At 37.0% G+C, this 21,028-nt stretch overlaps 11 protein-coding genes across 11 annotated transcripts; 3 read left to right on the forward strand and 8 right to left on the reverse strand.

Annotated features, from left to right (window-relative positions):
* Positions 1-302: 302 nt before the first annotated feature.
* On the reverse strand, positions 303-2,751 carry FDP41_012678 (uncharacterized protein; the record flags this gene model as incomplete). Its single annotated transcript, XM_044703223.1, has 2 exons — positions 303-2,571; positions 2,732-2,751. 2 exons carry the CDS (start codon positions 2,749-2,751, stop codon positions 303-305), a joined length of 2,289 nt encoding a protein of 762 aa, XP_044565603.1.
* A 328-nt stretch (positions 2,752-3,079) lies between these two features.
* On the reverse strand, positions 3,080-3,436 carry FDP41_012679 (uncharacterized protein; the record flags this gene model as incomplete). The annotated part of the gene is made up of 1 exon (XM_044703224.1): positions 3,080-3,436. One exon carries the CDS (start codon positions 3,434-3,436, stop codon positions 3,080-3,082), a length of 357 nt encoding a protein of 118 aa, XP_044565604.1.
* A 75-nt stretch (positions 3,437-3,511) lies between these two features.
* FDP41_012680 (uncharacterized protein) lies at positions 3,512-5,214 on the reverse strand (the record flags this gene model as incomplete). The annotated part of the gene is made up of 2 exons (XM_044703226.1): positions 3,512-4,581; positions 4,824-5,214. The coding sequence occupies 2 exons, from the start codon at positions 5,212-5,214 to the stop codon at positions 3,512-3,514; spliced, it is 1,461 nt and encodes a 486-aa protein (XP_044565605.1).
* Positions 5,215-5,834: 620 nt separating this feature from the next.
* FDP41_012681 (uncharacterized protein) lies at positions 5,835-6,854 on the forward strand (the record flags this gene model as incomplete). The annotated part of the gene is made up of 1 exon (XM_044703227.1): positions 5,835-6,854. The coding sequence occupies one exon, from the start codon at positions 5,835-5,837 to the stop codon at positions 6,852-6,854; it is 1,020 nt and encodes a 339-aa protein (XP_044565606.1).
* Positions 6,855-7,031: 177 nt separating this feature from the next.
* On the forward strand, positions 7,032-8,411 carry FDP41_012682 (uncharacterized protein; the record flags this gene model as incomplete). The annotated part of the gene is made up of 1 exon (XM_044703228.1): positions 7,032-8,411. The coding sequence occupies one exon, from the start codon at positions 7,032-7,034 to the stop codon at positions 8,409-8,411; it is 1,380 nt and encodes a 459-aa protein (XP_044565607.1).
* Positions 8,412-8,541: 130 nt separating this feature from the next.
* On the reverse strand, positions 8,542-10,851 carry FDP41_012683 (uncharacterized protein; the record flags this gene model as incomplete). Its single annotated transcript, XM_044703229.1, has 1 exon — positions 8,542-10,851. The coding sequence occupies one exon, from the start codon at positions 10,849-10,851 to the stop codon at positions 8,542-8,544; it is 2,310 nt and encodes a 769-aa protein (XP_044565608.1).
* Positions 10,852-11,645: 794 nt separating this feature from the next.
* FDP41_012684 (uncharacterized protein) lies at positions 11,646-12,310 on the reverse strand (the record flags this gene model as incomplete). The annotated part of the gene is made up of 3 exons (XM_044703230.1): positions 11,646-11,677; positions 11,784-11,862; positions 12,101-12,310. 3 exons carry the CDS (start codon positions 12,308-12,310, stop codon positions 11,646-11,648), a joined length of 321 nt encoding a protein of 106 aa, XP_044565609.1.
* Positions 12,311-13,440: 1,130 nt separating this feature from the next.
* On the forward strand, positions 13,441-15,441 carry FDP41_012685 (uncharacterized protein; the record flags this gene model as incomplete). Its single annotated transcript, XM_044703231.1, has 1 exon — positions 13,441-15,441. One exon carries the CDS (start codon positions 13,441-13,443, stop codon positions 15,439-15,441), a length of 2,001 nt encoding a protein of 666 aa, XP_044565610.1.
* A 120-nt stretch (positions 15,442-15,561) lies between these two features.
* FDP41_012686 (uncharacterized protein) lies at positions 15,562-17,550 on the reverse strand (the record flags this gene model as incomplete). Its single annotated transcript, XM_044703232.1, has 1 exon — positions 15,562-17,550. The coding sequence occupies one exon, from the start codon at positions 17,548-17,550 to the stop codon at positions 15,562-15,564; it is 1,989 nt and encodes a 662-aa protein (XP_044565611.1).
* A 417-nt stretch (positions 17,551-17,967) lies between these two features.
* FDP41_012687 (uncharacterized protein) lies at positions 17,968-20,525 on the reverse strand (the record flags this gene model as incomplete). The annotated part of the gene is made up of 3 exons (XM_044703233.1): positions 17,968-19,671; positions 19,766-20,074; positions 20,151-20,525. The coding sequence occupies 3 exons, from the start codon at positions 20,523-20,525 to the stop codon at positions 17,968-17,970; spliced, it is 2,388 nt and encodes a 795-aa protein (XP_044565612.1).
* Positions 20,526-20,796: 271 nt separating this feature from the next.
* Positions 20,797-21,027, reverse strand: FDP41_012688 (uncharacterized protein; the record flags this gene model as incomplete). The annotated part of the gene is made up of 1 exon (XM_044703234.1): positions 20,797-21,027. The coding sequence occupies one exon, from the start codon at positions 21,025-21,027 to the stop codon at positions 20,797-20,799; it is 231 nt and encodes a 76-aa protein (XP_044565613.1).
* Between the last annotated feature and the right edge of the window lies 1 nt (position 21,028).

Here is a 21,028-nt window from a genome sequence, read left to right on the forward strand (position 1 = left end):
AAGGAATACACGAACAAATATCTGTAACCTTCTACTAAAAATACATACTAACATTGATTTAATGACACTTGATGAAATGTTTTCTTTCACATTTTCCCTTTTTAACTATGACATACTCTGTCGCTTTTCGAAATCACTAGTCATCGAACAGTGCATGAGATTGCGTAAGATTAATCACAATTCATTTAATCATTAATGATTTACAGAATACTTAGGTCGTGGCGATAGATTAAAATTTCGAAGAGGAGTTAAAACCAATTATTCAATTTATTTAAAGGGAGGCACGCACATTTATTGTTTCTCTAACGTTTCAACAAACCAATATCTTCCAAGAAGGCGTCTTGTGAAGGTTCTCGTCCCAAAAATTCTCTCAACATGTCTCCACCATCTTTGGATCCTCCTCTCTCCAAAACAACTCGTCTCAATTTCTTTCCAGTTTCAGGATTGAAGATTCCAGTCTTTTTGAACACACTGAACATATCCGTTGAGAAGACTTCACTATACAAATAACCATAATATCCAGAGTCATAACCTCCCATCAAGTGTCCAAAGCTACCAGCTCCATTGGTACCTTCAGGAGCATCCAATAAGGTCACTTCACGTCTTAATTTTCTCCAGAGTTCACCACTGTTCAATTTTTCAGCTTCTTCTGAAGTGGAGAGAGTGTGACAAGTCATATCAAAGATACCAAAGAACAATTGGCGAAGATTGAACAAGGCAACACCGACATTCTTGGCTGCAATCATCTTTTCAATCAAATCATCAGGTAATGGCTCCTTTGTCTTGTAGTGAGAGCTGAGTTTCTTTAAACCCTCCTTTTCCCATCCAAAGTTCTCCCAGAATTGAGAAGGCATTTCAACAAAGTCTCTCTCTACACGGGTACCACTGAATCGTGCATATTTTGTTCTCGATAAGAATCCGTGACACAAGTGTCCAAATTCGTGAAGTAAGGTAATCACCTCATCGTGTTTTAACAACGAGACACCAGTCTCAGCAGATGGCTTGGTGAAATTGCACACCATTGCAGAAACAGGATAGTGTTCCTTCTTGTGTTCATCATAAAAGTGAGGACTCAATGGAAAGGCAGCAAAGTGAGAATACTTTCCTTCACGTGGGAAGCTATCAATGTACCATTGTCCCAAGAAAGCATCGGTTTCCTTATCGAAAACAGCATACAGTTTCACATCTTCATACCACACAGGTGTGTCTTTGACCTCTTCGAAACGAAGAGAGAATGTTTCTTGCGCGATGGACAATAATCCATTCAATGTCACATCAAGAGGGAAATATTCCTTGATCAAGTTGTCATCAACATTGTATTTCTCTTCCTTCAACTTGGTCAACAAGTAGAGATAGTCCCATGAATAGACTTCTGAACCTTTCATCTCTTTCAAAGTTTGCAATTCTTGTTTTCCTCCAGGGATGAGTTTTTCCTTAAGATTGTTAAGGAATGTGAGAACCTCGTCTGGAGTGGCCATGTTTACCTCTAAAACATAATCTGCGTGAGTCTTGTATCCCATGAGCTCTGCAATTTGTTGTCTGATTTTAACAGCTTGCTCGAAAAGTGGTACGTTAATTTCCTGACATTGAGAAGCTCTTGCAATTTCGAGCTTACGTCTAGTTTCCTCAACTTTACAGTATTTCATGATTGGCATGGCATCAGGATATTTGAGTGTGACAACTCTCTTATTTGGATCCTCTTCAGAGGTCTTGTAGTTGTTGATGACATCTTCTGGTACTCCACTCAATTCTTCCTTTGTGAATGTGAGAACTGTCTTATCTTCAGCAATATTCTTTGTGAATTGAATACAAAGTTTCGAAAGGGTATTCTTGAGTTCCTTCACTTTGGATCTCTTTTCTTCAGGAAGACCCAAACCGTTGCGTTCATAATCTCTCAAAATTCTTTTCACCAATCTCTTATCCTCTTCGTCGTACTTGTCCAATTCCTTTTGCATCTTTTCATGAACATATTTTACAGCTCTGTAAACATCTTCACGCATCAAAACTTCAATGGTGAATTCAGAGAGTCTTTCTTCAGCATTGGATCCAGCATCTCTGACTTCCTTGTTTGGACTTACATAACTTGGGAAGGTAAGGTTATTCTCCTGAATGGAGCAGTAAGCCTCGTCATAGGCAATGGGCAAAATGACGCTTTCAAAGGTTCGTTCCGATTCTGGAAGATTGGCAACTGCATCATGGACAGCCTTTGATTTCTCGATCAAGGCTGTTGTTTCCTTCTCAATTTGCTCGGCAGTTAAATTAAATACCAAATCATTTCTCTTGTAAAGTTCTGACATTTCTTCGTCGTCTTCTTCTTTAAATACAAAGGTTGAAATATTTCGTTGTTGTTGTTGTTGGGATTGTCTTGATGAAAGGCTTGTTACTAAATCGGAGTAGCAATGGTGGTCAATTGATCGGCCAAAGGAAAGATTAAATTGAGTCGTGCTAGCACCCCAGTAGTGTTGTGGATGGATTCTTTTTTGAAAGGATGATGAAGAACGTGTGAGTGCTCGGGAATGATGTCTCGACAAGATCTTTTGATTTTTTTTTAAGATTTGACTTCCGCTGCAGCTGGGTTGTTTGTTTGAAAAGGATCAAGCGGATGTTTGGTGTCATCCATTTGGGTGATGATGACGGAAGGTATTTGGCAAAAAGTGTCCATCAAAATGTTATCCACACATGGGAACACAATGAAATGCTGAACATGGTCTCGAAGTGAATGAACACCTACGTTTTAGTTGCCCGAAACATTTTTTTTGATTGAGTCAAAGGGTCATGAGTCAAATCGCGCGACTAGGGTGTCGTCGATTTGAGGATTTGAACAAGTTGAAGACCACGAAAACCATGCTCGGAGATTCATACTATGAGATTCAAGGCTTTCTACAAACCCTTGCCTGTGTAATTATTTATTTTAAGAGAAAGAATACCGAAAATTGAAACACTCTATCATTTAAAAGTCATACAATGAGGTCGATGATGTGGCCACGACTCATTGAATCCGAGATGGTGGTAATAATAATAATGATATTAAAGATGTTGGTGTTGTTGTTGTTGTAGATGAAGAAATTTACATTTGAATTTATCTGTTTTCTGCCATAATCTTCAAAACACGAGTCTTGATGTAATTCTTTTGATAATCAGTCATATTATTAATTTCGTCTCCGAATCTAGCATTGATGAGAGCTTCACTTGTTCTATTAGCGCTAGTGTTGGCTCTATAGATACCAGGCCAGCCGAGGAACACAACGAAAAGTAAAGGTAAACGCCATCTGGTTGGGTTGTAGAGCATTGGAGGAATGTGTCTTGTGAGGAAAGCATTAATTCTGAAGACTCCGTTCCAATTTGCATGTTGAATGAGGAATTTTGGTAAATCCTTCAACTTGATTTGATGAAGAAACTTGTTATCAAAGTCGGTAGGGCGAATCTCTCTGGACATTTTTTGTGTTGATACAGAGAAACAACAATATTTTTTCGAGACTTTACAATAAAACAGAGGCTAGCAACAACACACTCAATTCATTTTCCACGAGTTGAATTTTTCGAAAATGTCGTGCAATTCTTCATCACTATAATCCAGAGTAATTGTTCTCGCAGGTGTGTGGCCTGTTCGGTCATAAATTTCAGTCACCTTGATTTGTTTCCATGACTGAACCACAAAAATAAATTCCTCCTTTGATTTAATTCTGAGGAAATCATAGAGAGATGTCGTGTTAAGGGATGGAGAATTTTCGTAGAGTATTTTGATGTGCTTTTGGTTTTCTTGATTTGGTTCAAAATGTTCATCCTTGTAGAAGAGTAGAAATGTCTCCAAAAGAGAGGGATGGTCATATTTACATGCAAGGAAGATTGGCGAGTGTTTCATTGTTCCACTTTGCATATTCATGGGGTTGTTATTCGAGAGAAGAAGTTCCTGATTCGTTGGTTTCTGAAAACTTGTAGTGTTCACAATACTATTTGGATTGCTTCTATGAATACTCAAAAGATAATAGTGATAAACGAGAAGAGCACATTTAAGTGAATTACCACCCATAGCATAGTGAAGTACAGTGTTTCCAGCAACATCAGGACTCACAAGACTTCTCACAATTCCTGCATTCTCCATATACTCGTGCAAAATAGTAATGGCCCTCAATAATGCCTCATACATTTGATCGGAAGGCCTCACAGAAGCGTAGTGCAAGCTAGTGGTTTTAAAACTGTCTTTGGAGCATATCAGTTCTACAATGCTCACGATGATCTTTCTACTGAGTTGATTCGAGGTACTTGTTGGAATAAATTTTGATAGAAAATCTACCACAAAGGTCGACATCTTTTCTTCAATGGCAACATGGAGAAAATTTTGATTTCGTGAAACATTAACCCTATCATAGGGAATGAATTGGCCTGTCAAGTATTGAGCTGTTTCAGTGTGACCATACTTGCAACATAAATGAAGAGGAGTACTGCCGAATTTTGTTGTTTTGGAGCACATGGCTCGCAAAATTTCCTCACATCTTGGGTTCGTAAAAAGATATGCGAGTACGCTAGTGTGCCCGAATCTGGCACACTCGTGCAATATGGTCCATTTTGCTGTTGTTTCACCTGAACACAGAGATTATATTCATTGGAATGTGAAAGAACATAGTGATTTTGATTTTCACATATTTTTCAAAGATCGTGTGAGTGATTATTTCAGCATGTCGAACATTGTTGCAATTAGGAGTTATAATTTCATGGAGTAGAGAGAAATATGCATTCATGTCATCAACAAGAGGTGTAATTCCCACATACAGTAAAAATTGTGTTCCACTCAATTTGATATTATTATCAATTTGACAACATACCCGATAATTGTAAATGCGGTATTTCATCGAGGAGAAGCTTTACGCAAGCTAAGTGACCAAATCTACAAGCGTAGTGAAGAGGAGATCGATGAAAGCATCTGTTCTTTCCGTGAGGTGTTAGAAATATGGATGCACTGTTGGTAGTTCCCGATGCATCACTTGCTTTTCCGCCATAAAAGAATGAGGCAATTTTAGAGAGGAATGATGAAGTGTTCGTTGTTGAAGAGCCATCTTCTTGATGAACCAAGAGATTTTCCAATGAAAGAGTGCCTGCTTTGAATCCTGAAATAAGAGCCCTCAACGTTTCAACATCTCCTTTTCGGCAACATGTAAAGAAATTAGGAACGGGTATAATGTTTCCCTCATCGTCCTTTGTAATTGTAATCTCCATCGTTTTGGTGATAAATTCATGTCCTTCCACCAAATTTACGCTTATTTTCGTTTTATATTCATCATTGTTGCTCTTTCCGATCATTATATAAATAAAATTTCGAAAAAGTTCTTTCAATGAATAATAATCAGTCTATGTGTAAAATAGTCAAATGCAAATGTAAACTTTTAAAATGTTCCAAATCCGAGTATGATGATTCGAAGGTTGGTGTTCAAATGTGTACGAAAATAGAGTAGTATGTATCTTTATATTAGGATTCTAACACACCAATGACGTCAGCTTAAAAATATTTCGTTGTTGCTAATGTGGTTCTGTAACCGTAATTGTTAAAGAAGAAAACACAATTTTTTTTATGATGAGTTAAAATAATTCTTGCGATGAGGATCATCATCATGTATGAACGATCCTTCTGGTATTTCTCAACGAAATAGACGACCCATCCTTCCAATGCTCTCTTCAACCAAAGGAACTGCTGTATCATGACAATTTATTTCCAACTATAAAAAGAACACAAATAGAATCTAACATCACCAGCTTCTAGAACACAAAAAATTTACAGCAACAACACCTAAGAGAGACACCAATTTATCTGTCCATTCCAACAACAACAATATCCATCGATGGCTCTTACTACTGATCCCAATCAACAACCTCAACTTCCTCCGCATCCCTATGCCAACCGAATTTTAAACAATACCCAAAATAATACAAGTAACATCGCGATGATGAATCCCAACGTCATGACCGGATACCCAACGCTCCAGGCCGCAACCACTCAGGGTGGTGGTGGAAACAACAATATGGTACAATTACCAGTGCTTCCTCATCAACAACAAGTGTATCCAACATTGCAAGGAGGATCCACATTGTACACTCAACAACAACAAACTCCAAATCAACCTCTTCCACCTGTTCAATATGTTGGAGCAACAACAAATCAAATTCAACCACAATTTGTACAATCACAACAAACACAACAGCAACCACAAATAGTTACCATCACCTCGACAACAACTGAGAACGGTGGTGTTGCTCAGGCCAGTACCGAGGATTCTACATTGAGACTCGCAGGACGATCCATTGCGAGACAAATGTGGGAAAAGTTGAAGAAGAGAGCTCGTTCTCCAACTGCTCTCATCGGTTCCTTGTTCAATTTGTTGTGTTTGACTCTCTTCTTTGAAGTTATTTGTATTCTTGCATTGAGTTTCTCAGGCGCTTACGTTCCAGCTCATCTCCATGTTGTGTTTTGGATCATGCTCGCTATTGAAATTGTCTCCATGTTGTTGAAGTCTCCTATTCTCATGTTGCTCAACTTGATTCTCAACTTTACATGTTTTGTGATGGCCATTGTTGCCTCCAAGACTTCCTTTCTTAGTTTGCAAGGATATGGAATTGCCATTGCCTTGTTCTTCTTCTCTGGTATTTTCTCCATTCGTTTGGGTGTGAGATATCTTCAGAAAGTCAATGCTCAAAAGACTGCTGCTGTTGAAGCTGCTGAGAATGGTGGACAAATTTCACAAGCCACAACTGAGACTCTCCAATCTCAAAACCCATTCCTTGCTTTGGTTGATTCTCTGAAAAAGAATCAAAAGATTGCCATGGAGTACCAGATTTCTGATCTTTTCATTGGAGCTGAGTAAAGTTGTGCCCACACCAACCTCAATGGGTTGTCTATCATCATGTATGACAACAGCAATAAACATGACCTCAAGTTAATTTCTTGTCAAAGAACAAGAGCTCGTTGTCTTTTGATCATTCTCGAAAGATCGCCCATGATGACAACATGAAACATTCGAGGAGCAGAGCAAACAAAAAAAATGTTCAAAGCATCCTCAGCGAGATCAACACTCATTGCGAGTTTCAATTCGCTCATCAAGAGCTCTGGCCAGAATATTCATCATCATCATCAAAATAACAGCAATATTTTAAACATGATGATGATGACGACAACAATGAGAACAAATCCACCATCATCAGTGGATCGAGTTTCATTCCAACAACAACAACAACAATACCGATTTTACAAATATTCCTATACTGAAACATCACCAGAGGAAATTCGCAGACTCTCAGGAAATTCTACCAAGAAGGGTCTTCCTTGGATGACCGGCTTGTTTGGACTCATGATTGGTTTCGGATTGGGATATTATTTTTCTGATGCATTGAGTGGAGAAAAGAAAGTCCTTGAATCCGGTCTTGAGAAAGTTTCTAAAAAGTCAAAGAGCCTTGCTGAATTGTTTGAAGAATACGCAGATACCACAATAACAAATCCAACAACTGGAAAGACTGAAAAGATGATGTCCATTGAAGCATTTATTAATTCATTGCTCACCTCGCGACCAAACATTCCAAATTGGGTGGCATTACCTAGAAGAGATGGTAAATTATTGGTGGATAAGAAGAGAGCTGAAGACCCACAATTAAAGATGATGTTTGAGTATGCAGATGCAGACAAGAATGGATTAATTAATTTTGATGAATATGTTCTTTTCATGACTTTCATGACCAGTTCTGAACGCCAATTAAAGATTGCTTTCCAATGCTTTGATTTGGATGGATCTGGAAAGATTGAGGCTGAGGAGTTCAAGGAAATTGTACGAGCCAATCGATTGAGAACAGACCAAAAGATAAGAAAGGGCGATATTGATGAAATTGATTGGAAGAATAACGGATTGATGACTCGTTTGTTTGGACCCGAATTAGATCAGAAATTATCATTTGATGATTTCAACAAATTTATTCGTCAATGTAAGAATGCTCTTTTGAGACAAGAATTTTTACAGTACGACGTGGAAGGAAATGGTTTAATATCTGTCGAAGCATTTTCTGAGCTCATGACCAAGAGCGTTCATTACAATTCGTTACAAATCAACGATTTCAAGAGACAATTGAATTTACTTAAAACTAGAGGATTTTTCGCTCCTACTGGAAGAATTAACTATGAAACATTTAAGGCATTCAATGACATGGCTAGAAATATGGATGATATTGCTCTCATGATCCAATTATATACAGCAAGTCGAAAAGGTATGAAAAAGGAAGACTTTAAGAGCGCTTTGGAACGTGTCGCAAAAATTAAGGTCTCTGATAAGGTTGTCGATTTGGTGTATGCCATCTATGACAAGAATGGAGATGGAGAGTTGGACTATAAGGAATTTGTTAGTACCATGAAGACAAGACAAACTGTTTCTTTGTAAATTATGGAAATTGTAGACGAAATTAAATGAACTTTGTTTTGAATGTGAGTGACGTCTGTGTTGAGAGTTGCACGCACGATTTTTAAACGATAAAAACACTTTCAATATTTGGAACTGCAAAATCAAACTTTTATTGAACCCAACCAGCTTCCTCTTCAAGCAACAAATCCCACATTTCCTCTTCGTTGTGAACCTCATTATTCGAAGAGAGTTCGAGAGTTTTTGATTTCTCTCGAGGCTGACCTTGTTGTTTTGCAACTTTTTGTGGAGCTGGCTTGTTATTATTGGTCGGCATGAAAAATAAACTCTCAAATGTTTGAGAGGAGGAGCCAAACAACAATTCCTCAATACTTTTCTGGGTTGTCACATTTTGAGACTGAGGTGAGGGAGAAGAGACGCTTTCTTGATCCATCAAGTTTTGTGTCTCTGGAACGCTATTGATATCGGAGGTTTTATCTTTGCAAGAGGACAAAAATTGCTTCTTCTTTGATCGTATAAAACTGTCCCATTCTTCCCATGAGAGTTCAGTATTTTCAATCACGTTTTTAAATTCTTCGACCGCTTCAGGTATGACCACTCTCAACGGCTTGAACATGAAAAAATGTTGAATGTACAATTTGACGAAAAGTGAAAAGTATGGATGATGTGAATGATAATAATACTGTGAGCGATCATGATAGGAACTATCTTCGTTCTCCTCATTAGACAATATGGATGAATTATTACTGGGGATTGTCAAATCATGTTGTTCATGTGACCATTCCTCTTCGTTCGAGCTTTCATCTTCCTCTTCATCTTCCTCTGAGTTTGAATGATACGGCATTAACGCCTCACAATCAAAAGGTTCATCCAAAAAGAGATTTTCAGGATTAAAATTTCCAAATTCTGCCAAATGAGTTAAAATATCAGATCCTAGATGCACCAAATCTGAAAGAATTTCTCCAAAATCCTCATTAGTTTGACTCTCGAAAAAATTTCCATAATCTCTCCAAATAAGGTACGATACACTTAGGGCCATTTCTCTCATGCTGTTAAAAAATCGTTTCACACTTTTCTCACAATCTTGCATACTTATTTGTCTGTCCAACGATAGAGCGGTAGAAAAATTGTTTCGATACACAAAATTTACAATGTAATCAATGAAAATGCAGACCAACATATTAGTTTCATCTTCATCATTCTGAATAGGGATCACTCGTTTCCGTTTGATTTTTTTGTGAAAATTGCATGCAAATTCATATACCTTGTGAAAATTCATCAAACAATAAGCATTCACAAAATGATGAAATCTTGTCTTACATGTACCACTTTCAAAGCACAATACATTAAATCGTTTCAATATTTCCTTCAAATCCTTATGTGTGTCACTCTCTAAATGTTCACTCCATTCAATGTGAGTACCTTTGGAAATTTTTGTTTTCTTGGAAGGATTCTTTGATGTAGAGGTTATAGGGATGTATTGATTGCAACACATGCAAAAGAGGGAAGAAGATACATTGGGGATGTTTTCATGGTCTCGTCTCGCAAGAGTTGATTTTTCAAACATGGTCTTGTCGAGAAGAGTTTGTACAAATTTTCGCTTCATTGGAACTGAAGTGTTTCTATCCTTTTCTTTGGCAAGAGATGATTTTCTTAAACTGATGGCAGAGGCAGAGCTCGTTTTTAAATTAGTAGAGTTTGTTTTAAGGGTTGTTTTTGATTTTTGGATGACCTTATCTTTTTTCTGTTCGATACTTTTAAAGAGTTGAGTTTCATTACTAGAATCATCCTCCTCATCTTCATCAGAAGAAGATGATTGAGTGTCCATGTGAGAATGCTGAGACAAATGTAATTGTTGATGACTTTTTTGTAATGTTTGTTCCGATATGTTTCTTTCATTGCTCTTTCTTTGATGTGGAAATGACGCTTCCTTACTTTTAGCAAGATTTTCTTCCTCTATGAAATTAGAGTTTGTTTGCGACCCAGCACTCAATGTACTTGATCCTACATTTCCAAATAATAAATCAACAATACTCAGATTCGAGGCTGCCTCCTTCAAAGGCTTGCTTTTTTCTAAATTTTGGAAATTTTCGTTTTTCTTTTGCATCTTCTTTTCCGAATGCTTGGATTGAGAATTATTGGATAAATGATTGCTCATCTTGTTGATTTCATTTCCACTGCTTCCATTATTATTATTATTTCTATGGATAACATCATTTTTCGATTTTGTTGGAGGATATAGATGATGATTACTCTTCGGAATGGAATTGTTATTATTTGGATTATGGTTGTTTTTCTTCTTCTCCAAAGATGCTTCCGATGATGTTGATCTCAACACGTGGTTGGTTGCTTCTTCTTCCATCAACTGTAAATTCAATGATGATTCCTCGCCTCCAAACAAATCCATAAATGAAATTCCACCACCGCCATCGAGGCCTCCACTGAATGCGTCTTGTTGCATTTTTTTGTTCTTTCAATAAGAAGAGACTCTCTTCTAGTACCCACTTGAAAGAATTTGTGGATCTCTGAGTTCTTGAGTTCTTGAAACTTCCTCATTAATCAAGGCAATGAAGCAATGATGTATGAACCGATGGCTGTATTTTTCATGGCCATTGATGCTAAGGAGCTTTTTCATCATTGCCTCTGTTTTGGACATCATTGGTCTAAAACGTTTGTCATTGTTTGATTCTTAAAGGGTGGAAAAATTCTTTATTTCCAACCTTACACTCTGATTTACTTTGTCTTCTTTACCGTTTAGAGATCTCTGGATTAATAGGATTTTCATTGTAAGTTCCATTCAAATCTAATGGTTGTGGTGGCGTCGCAGTCAATATTTTTCTTACCTCATGCAATGACTTTGTCTCTGTTGCATTCAACTCACTTGTACACTCAGCAAACGACAGTTGTGGGTGTAAATCGTCTTTGAACATCAGTCAAATATTGAGCAACCAAAGCCATATCGTCATCTTTTGACAAATCTAATGCAGGAAATACATGTCAGAGAATAGATATCTTTAAGATTGTGCAATTCTTTGCTAATAAATTGTCAGGAGTTAGATATTGAGCTCAATAATGGACTTAACTTCCAATGTTTCGATCTGTGGAAAAGTTGTTGATGATGAAATTCACAGTGAACAACACGTGGATTACTTGGTTCGCCATCGTTTAAACCTTTAGCAGAGTATGTCATAATTATGATATCAACAACAAACGAAAATATATAAAAACATTCTTTCTGTTTATTCGTTCGTGAATTTAAAACATGGAATAAGTACTTGGTCCTCTTGCTGAAAAATGTAGAAAAGAGTTCAAAAGATGATAATTGTCGCATATTTGTGACAGATCACCATTCAAATGTTTCAAAAATTAAAATCATGAATACATGCCACTTACCTTGAGCTTCTCTCAACAATTGGCTTGTTGAACAACAAGAACAAAAAGCTCCAGATGCACAATCTTCAGTTAATGAACCCTGTGATTTGTGTGAATTTTACAAAATTTCAAATAAAATCATTTTCATGAACACCATCATTATGATCAAAGAACACATTCCAAAATGTCCATTTGCAACAAATTCCAATTTTGATTTCACAATAAATTTAAATTTTCGCCAAATTTCAAAATTTCAATCATTCCACAATTTTCAAAAAATTATTTTTCAATCCATCGTTCGAAACAACAATTATTATTATTTCCATGAAAGTTCATACCTTGATTCCGTAACTCGTTCTAATACTATGTCTATACGCAGGTGATGCAATACATGGAATTAAAGTTGAAATTAAACAATTGAAAAACCAATAAGAACCATCGACGTGTGATTTTGCGGAGGCCAAAGCGCACGGAGTACACACAAAGGAATACAGACATGAATTGGTGTCGTCGATGAAATCAAATAAACCGGAAGACCAGGTGGCCATTTTGTTGTTGTTGTTGTTTTGATGAGAGATGGAGGTTTTTTTTTAAATGATTTGACATTTGACGTGTGTCGGTCTCTTTTCACTGCACCTTGTGTTCAGACCTTGTTTGTAAATTGACCTTTACGAGATCCATACCTCCTTAACATGACCTCATATTACTTCATGATGTCCAGAGGAAACAGTGCTGAAGACAATTTTCTTTGAACATCATCTTTGAATTCAAAGTTTGTCACCTTCTCTCGAACATCCTTAGGTCATCATTTCAATATTTCGCCTTTCTTGGGCTTCTTCTTTGTCCACATGGTCCATGAAAAAGTAATACATTAAAGAGGTGTGGATGGTTTGGCAGTTATAAACAAGCAAGTATCCCAATGTGACACTTCTTTCAATCAGTTAGGGCCATGACTTACAAAACCACCAACTCTTTTGATTGGAGATCAGAATTGAAATCTGTTGCTGATGTAAAATTGAACAATGACCTCGTCAACTACCATATTCTGTGATGTGCCTTCCAGACAGAGAAATATAGAGTCGACGCCGGAGCAATCCAATCCGAATGAATCCCTCGGCGATCCACGAAATTACTTCATGAAGACTTCTACCAAAGAGACTTTCAAGAGTGATTCCGATCACACAAGTCACACAAATAACAAAAGTCATTGAGAATTCGTTCGGTTCCATCATGACCATCAAAAAACAAATGTTCGGGTGAACTTCCTGGTCTCATCATCCTTCTCGAGTCACATCTTTAAATCGAGAAGTGTCTCTTTTTTTAGAGAGACTCTCTTCCTAGGAAACCCAAACACAACTTGATTTTCCAAATTCCCCACAAAAATCACCGCCGGCCTCTTCTCACAACAACAAGAAGAAGAAAAAATCTCCTAGCGAATTATTCTCTTGCCTCTTCTTCTAAAAGACACCTCTCTCTCTAGAGAATCTTTGTCGAAAGACGTCGATCGAGAGAGATTTTGAGTGTTGAATTGACTGAGTTTTCATTACATTGAAAATTTCTGAAATTGGAAGTTTGAAAGATTACAGGAAAAAATAATATGAAACAGAAACGTCGAAGGTTGTCGTTGCGAGTCGGGGTGATGATGACTGTTTGGGTGATGATGATGGTAATGATGGCCATGACAAGGATGATACTGGCGATTGGACATGTGCCAAATGTCAGATCGGAAACTGCAAATGTTGAGATGAGGAAGGAATTGAAAGTTTATGAAAATCATGTCCTTGTGGAAAGTGCTATTGATAATGATGATTTTATTCCATGTCCAGTTCTATCGTTTGAACAATACACCAATTTGAGTGATTTCACAGCAGAGTGTGCAGCTGTCAACGTTCCATTTATGGAAAATGTCACAGATGGTTCTAATCAAATAACATTGTTTGTCAAGAGATTTAGAAAAATTCAAAGCAACACGTCCAAAAAGAAGGCAACCATGTGGTGGTTACCCTCATTGTTTGGATTCTCATCTCAAGCTCTTACAAATTGGGAGTCTCAAATTTTGACTTTTTTGAAACAACAACCCGACAAGATGGATTTCACAGTTTATACGCTCGATCATCGAGGAATGGGTCGGTCCGCTCGATTAACATGTCTACAATCACAATCTGAAGCTCCTTCCTCAGATCATGGATATGTAATTTCAAATAAGGAATGGCCTTATTGTTTCAAAGATTTAAAAAAGCAAAATTTGAAAGATTATTCAAGTGATGCAGCTGCAAGAGATTTAACACGGGTCATTTCAACATTTCTCTCGAAAGGATATTTTGACAAATTCTTTCTCTATGGAAATGGTTATGGAACGATTTGGATTTTAAAAATGCTCTACACTTTAGAAAACAATGTGACAAGTGACACTAACAACGTTCTCAATTCCATCAATGGCATTGTTTTTGATCAAGTCATGCCACTCGACTACCATTTCGACACCATCGATCACTACATTCAAGATTACATGAAATCATTTCTCAGAACTTGTAATTCTCTTTCACAATTCGATTCCACGTGTTCACTCAAATTCAATGGACAAGATGTTTACGAATGGATGAAAAATGTGTTTAGAAAAGTTTATCATGTCAATGATTCATCATTGAATCATGATTTTCAAGAAATGAAAAAACTTGTAACTAGTTCAAGTTCAGGCGGAGGAGGTGATGATGACAATGATCATGGAAATGACAATTCTTCTCATCAGGATGGACCTTGTGGACTCTTGGCTTCAAAAGTTCCATTTTCACTCATGAATGAAATGTTAGGATATTTCTTGTTGGATCCTTTGAGGAGAAATGCAGTATTTGCAGTGTTGTATCGATTGGAACGATGTAGTAGTGAGAAGGATGTTCATATCTTGTATCGAATGGCACAGTTTTACAAGTCATTGAAAAAGAAGAATAATTTTGATATGGAACATGAACCTTCCATGACAAGTGACTCATTAATGTACAATTTAATATTTAGAGAATTTTGGAAGAGTGACGATGTGAAGAATGGAGAGGAATTGGTTAAATTTGCAGAACATTCGTACTTGTTGAATAGTTTGGCTGTGAAATATTTTAATGTATTTAATGTGACAAGTCGATGGGGTTCTTTGACAAGTGTCACTGTACCATTGTTTTCCAACAAGAAGGATCTTCCCATCTTGATGCTGCACGGAGACTTGGATCCTTTCATTCCATCAAGTGCAGCTAAAAAGTTGAACTCACAACTGTCAGGTTTCAACCACAAACTTTTTATCATTCCTTTCAGTTCTTCTTCTACCATTTTCAACTCTCCAGTGAAAAATTCAAACATTCATTGTTCCATGCAAATGATGAATGGTTTTCTCTCCAACGATGGAAACCTTAATCAAATCAACACGGACTGCCTTAATAATTTACAATTTAATTTCACAGGCATTCCATTGCTAAATAAGGAAATGGTTGGATCATCTGATTTGTATGAAGGAGTTTATGTTTTTCATGCAATTGCATCGAGTAATGTTTCGAGTACGACTTTTGTTGCTGTTGTGACTGGCTTATCGGTTGGATACTTTGTAGGACTTGTCATTGTAGTATTCGTTGTGGTGACAATGAGAATGACATGTCTCAATACGGAAAGTTATCGAAGATTGACACATTCTCATTAAAATTCTCTCACAATTCATGCATCATGATGAACGCCTATGAATTCTCCTTTTCGAAATGTCAACCAACATTTTTTAATTCAATAACATCTCATTTCAACAATTTTAAAAATCAATGAACTCTCAATGCATTGTTTTTTGATAGACATTAGCAAAAGCATATTTACAAAATCGAGCAATGCTCACACGACCAACAGAGACTGTAAATCTACCATTTCCAATTCCATAAATTTCTTTCAATTTTTCATAATCCACTCCAGAGGATCGTCTGACATCTAAATTGACATTAAGAATGAGTTGTTTCAGTTGAGACATTCGATTAGTGATCTTTCGTAGAGTTTCCACACCATTTGAATTTCCATAAAATCCATTTGTGTCATCATTGATTAATAACTCTAAAAACCAGAGCTGTGAAAGAACACTTTGTCCCTCGAAACCTGATTCTTCTTCGAGAAAGGATAAACTTTGAGCTCCTCTTAACACCAAATGAATTAAATTTGGAAATCTTTTGGTGGAGAGCATTTCTCTTAAAAACATACTTGTGGTATCTTCAACAAAGACTGGATTTCCATAATCGGCAATTTCATCTCCAACATCGCATTCATGATGTCCCTCAATGTTAATTCTGAGATATTTCACATTCGAAAAGGAGACATTTCCCAAATCGTAATTGTAAGGAATGGAACTGCAAAAATTGAGAAATTGAATTTCAGAAGGAAGTATGAAATCTAAATATTTGGAGAAATTTGTGACGTCTCGAAGATCGAGAATGACATATTTGGAAAGATTATTAATAATTTCATCCTGTTCATCTTTTTCTACTTCAAACTGAAAAGACGAGTTGTAATCCATACAAAAACCAAGTTTTCTTGTTCTAGTATTAAAAATATCCATTTCAAATCTCACATGAGAATTTCTGAAATTATTTGGTAACGCCAAATCTTTGACATCCAAATCAAAATCTCGAAACATTTTCAAGCTTAATTGAAGCATTTTGAAAATGGCCAAATTAAACATTCCATCCTCATGTCCTTGCATGATGAATTGTTCATTGAATGGAGTCAATTCTAATCTCTTAAACTTTGTTAAAAATTCCTTCTCTAAATATTGTGATGAGAAATATTCATCGTTTGGGCTGTCAATAAATTCCACTTGATCATCGAACGGTTCCAAAGTTTCTCCAACTTTCAACGGTTGATCCATTCCCATTTCATGCGCTACAATCAATCGTTGCATGTTTGCCAATTGTTCTCTTTCATACCAAGAAATTCTTCCCATCGCCAAAGTCATGTTTGTGAACATCAAACTTCTAAAAACGCATAAAATCTTTTCAAAATGGACATAGACATTTTTCCAAAATTCGAAAATGGTTTTTTCGTCTCCACTAGTGACATGGAAAATTTTTCTCTTCTTATTCAATTCATACAAATATCGCAAAGAAAGAACGCTTTCTTTTGGAGGAACAAGGTTAAATAAGGCCAATAATGCATCATGTTCTGATTCGTGGCCATGTAAATGACTTTGAATGATATTCCAATAAAATTGTGAATTCATTTCACTTTTTGCTCGAGAGACATCTCCAATTAAAAATTCAAAAATTCTCAAAATTTCACATGTTCCCAATTTAAGTAACTCTAATTTTTCCAAACTTGGACGGTTCGATGTTTCAAAATCTTCTCGTCGACGTGTACCACTTCTACTCCTCAAAACTGCATGATCATGCATCACCAATAAATCACTTGGAGTGACATCACTCACCGTTGTCAAAATATTTGACATTGTTCCATCCTCAAAAAAATGACACGTGACACTACCACTCGAGTGATCCCACATTTCCTTTATGGAATCTTGTTGAACATGCTCATGATTCAATGATCTTTCCTTCTCATGAGAATATAGTAAAGGTGGTGGTGCTTGTTGTGTGGTGCTTGTGGATGATAGTTGTGTCGTCGTCGCACTTAGAAAGGTCATGACAAACGAGAACTCCTCTTCGTCATTGTGATGATGATGGTCGTCTCCTTTTTCACTCCATAAATCATCACGACCATTGTGGAGAAGATGATTGAATTTTTCGAAAAAACCAACCACAGAGGAGTTTTGAGGAGAATCCATCGTTGTGGTGGTCATGATGTGGTGATTATGTTGATCGTGATGGGATTGAGAATAATGATGATGGAGATTGGAGAATGAATGTGAGGTCCTGAGAAGGATGGAGGGTAAGTGAGTGTCGTCGTCATCATAATGGTCACCACTATGGATTTCAATTGTCTTTTCGTCCGGAATGTCAAATTGAAAGAAAGGGTTGCTGTTGTGTGAGGAGGTCATTGGTGGTTCCTAGCAATGATCTATTATTTTGTGATCAATATTTGGTGGTGTTCGGTTTTTATTAATCACCATCTTGTGGAATAGTTTGAATTTCCAGCAGAAATGTTCCGTGAATGTCATCCATTAGGAAGTGTTTATTTTTTTGAGTGACTTCTGTCACAAGAAAGGAAAATTGTCATCATTCACTTGTGTGGCACTCTCAAGTTAACATCGGTCATCTCCTCTCCACGTGAATGCTTTTTGAACAGGTGGGAACAAGGCAGAAAGCAATGCCATCACCAAATACACAATGTACAGACAAAACATGAACACACCAAATGCTTTTGGAGCTCTAAACTTTAGCAATGGAATAATGATAATAGATGCAAGTAAGGAAACAATAAGGAAAATGAAACTTAAATTCACAGTTGGATCTGAATCTAAGCTGAAACAAAATTTGGTGAGTTGTGTGGGGGCAAAGGTCAATGCCACAAACAATCCAATCAGAAGGTTCAGCATTGGTCCACCGAAGATGGCACCAAGAGCCATGGAAGGATAACCCTGTCGGGAAACCACAACATCTGCAATCATGTCTGATAAACTATTTCCCCAACTCAGAACTGTAATGGCAAGAACTGAGCTTGGAATTCCAATGATGGTTCCTAATGCTTCCAATAAGGACAAGAGTTCGTTAGCCACAAGGTAAATCCAAGCAGTGCAGAGCACAAATGCATACACCACGAAAATAGGCATGTACTTGGGTGGCTGTTTTCTTCTTGAAGTGAAGAATATTATGATGGAAACAATACATCCAACCATGATGAGTAAAACTGCCACTGGAAATGCATTGTTGATCAGATATATGAATTTGTCATAGCCAGCACAAACCAATAGAACAAGAGGTGAAAATATTGGAATACACATCGCAAACCATTTGTTCCATTCTGTTTCATCACTCTTGGGAATTGTAATATTTCTTAGTAAGACCCAATACCATTCCACAAATATAAACATTAACTTTTCATACCATTTCTTTTCGTTCCATTCGATGCTATCTAAAAACTTGTTGAGGTATCTTTTGAGTTTTCCTTCTTCTGGCTCTTGATTGGAAGTCTCTTCTGGATTCTCATTGGGAAATCCAGAGTGATCTTCCACTTTATAATACTGGGAAGATTGTTCTTCATTGTCCTTATGAAAGTAATCAGTAATGACATAATTGTTTTGTTGTTGATGATTTTCTGAGCTCCTTTTCTTGTAGTCAATAATACCTGCTTTTGGAATAAAGAAACGACTGTGCATGTTGTTGCTATCAGCTCTGGTGGTTTCTTTGAATTGCACATCCCGAGCGATTGTTTTTGTCCAACCAACGAATTCCTCTTCGTCAGACTCTTCACCCTCTTCTTCAATGACAGGGCCAAAGGATGAATCACGAGCTGTGACATTTGCCTCAGTGGACGTCGAGGGTGTTGCGGCACTGATCTCACAGCTGTTATTTTCTTGAGAAACAGGAGAAATTAATGTCTCCTTATTCACGTCATCTTGATTAGTGTTAACGTTGTTGATCAGGGAATCCTTCAGTTCGACCTTTATCCCTTTTGTCCTTTGAAGAACTTTTTGTTTCTCTTCTTTTCGTTTTTTGAGTCGTTTGTAAATGACTCGTCCAACGATTACTGTGACCACATAAGCCACATAGATGATTAAACATAAAATTGCCTCCCAAATGTAAACCCGCCCATCAATATAAAGGAAAAAAGTATAAGACACACTCACAAGATAAAACAAGGCATCTCGCAAGAAAGGTCTTCTGGCAATACCCTTCACATTGGAGAATAAAGCAACAGAGCCCATCACCACACTTGTGACAAACATTCCAGCCCCAATGGGTTCTCCAACTCCAAAGGCGACATTTCCCGAAAACATTCCGACAATCTTTGGTGATGTAAATGTATAATGTATAAAAAATATTTGTAGATTCCAAGTGAGTTAATCTTATCGTTACATCAAAGATTCAAATTAAACTTACAATAGAGCTCAAATCGGGCGCACCATTCCCCAAAGCGAGTAATGTGACACCAGCAAGGTTCGAAGACATCCTTAGGTACTGAGAAATCTTGATCAGAGAGGGAGAAAAATAGGCTTCGGCCGTGTCTCCTAACAAGTAAAAGAATATTAGAATCAAAATAATTGCAAATATATAAAAAACTGGTTGTGCCTCATGTAGTGCTGTACATTCTACCATTTGCAAATATCTATTGTCAGCGTCACAGCCAGATCCATTCCAGTTAAGATAAAAACAACTTAGATTGCTTGGAACAGTAGAAAACTCGCAATTCTAGTGATGATTATTTTTAGATATATGGCACATTATGGAAATAATCAAAATGAAAAGATCAAAAATTCAGACATACCTTTGAGGCGTTAATTGCCAGAAAATAGGAAGCATACGGATTATCATCCGTGCTGTTGTTGTCGGTGTTGTTGTCTGTGGAAAGGGCGAAAAAGTCATTCAACGAAGGAATTATGTGCATCATGGGAGTTTTCATCTCTTGATGACCCAATTGAAGCACTGACGGAAACTCTTCCAAAGATGATGATTGTTTCTGAGAACCCGCGATTAAATTCACCTTGAAGTTCCATAAGCCTTGCGTTTTAAGGGAAGGAAGAACCACACCTCCCACCACAATCATTACGGTCGAGATGATTAGCAGAGAAATTAGTTTTAGGCTCCACCATTGGAACTTGTGTTCCCTCCGAGCCTTTGTTCCCACTAAAATGCTCACCATGATGAATTAATGTTTACCTTAATAGTTTTAAAGAGAAAATTTGATGATGATATTAAGGGATGCCTTTGAAATCCTTTGAAATCACCACCAGCAGGTCCTTTTCCATTAATTTTGTAATTAATATTTTTTATGGTTTGGAGCTGCATGGTTCAACTTTAAATAGATATTTATTTTCTATAAATTCTGCTTTTGGAACACTTGCAAAGACAAGTTGTTATTTGTTATACCTCTCCTTTATTCTCATCATCCACAACGTTTGAAATCCATCTATTTAAATGTTAGAGGTACGTTCAATAGGTTGGTCACGAGGTCCAACTCGCAGTTGATCTTTTCCTTGAGAAATGTTCGATTTTTCACTTTCTTTTCTTCCGCCCACATCGACGTATTGACCACCAGAGGCTGACAAGTTATTGGCAAGATTTCCAGCAATGTTTTGATCCTCGCCACCTCCCATCATTTTCTTTGGGGCATTGAAATCGTCTGTCTTTTTGATTCCTTCCATT

The sequence above is a fragment of the Naegleria fowleri genome (assembly GCF_008403515.1).
Source record: "Naegleria fowleri strain ATCC 30894 chromosome Unknown tig16, whole genome shotgun sequence".
NCBI lineage: Eukaryota > Heterolobosea > Eutetramitea > Acrasida > Naegleriidae > Naegleria > Naegleria fowleri.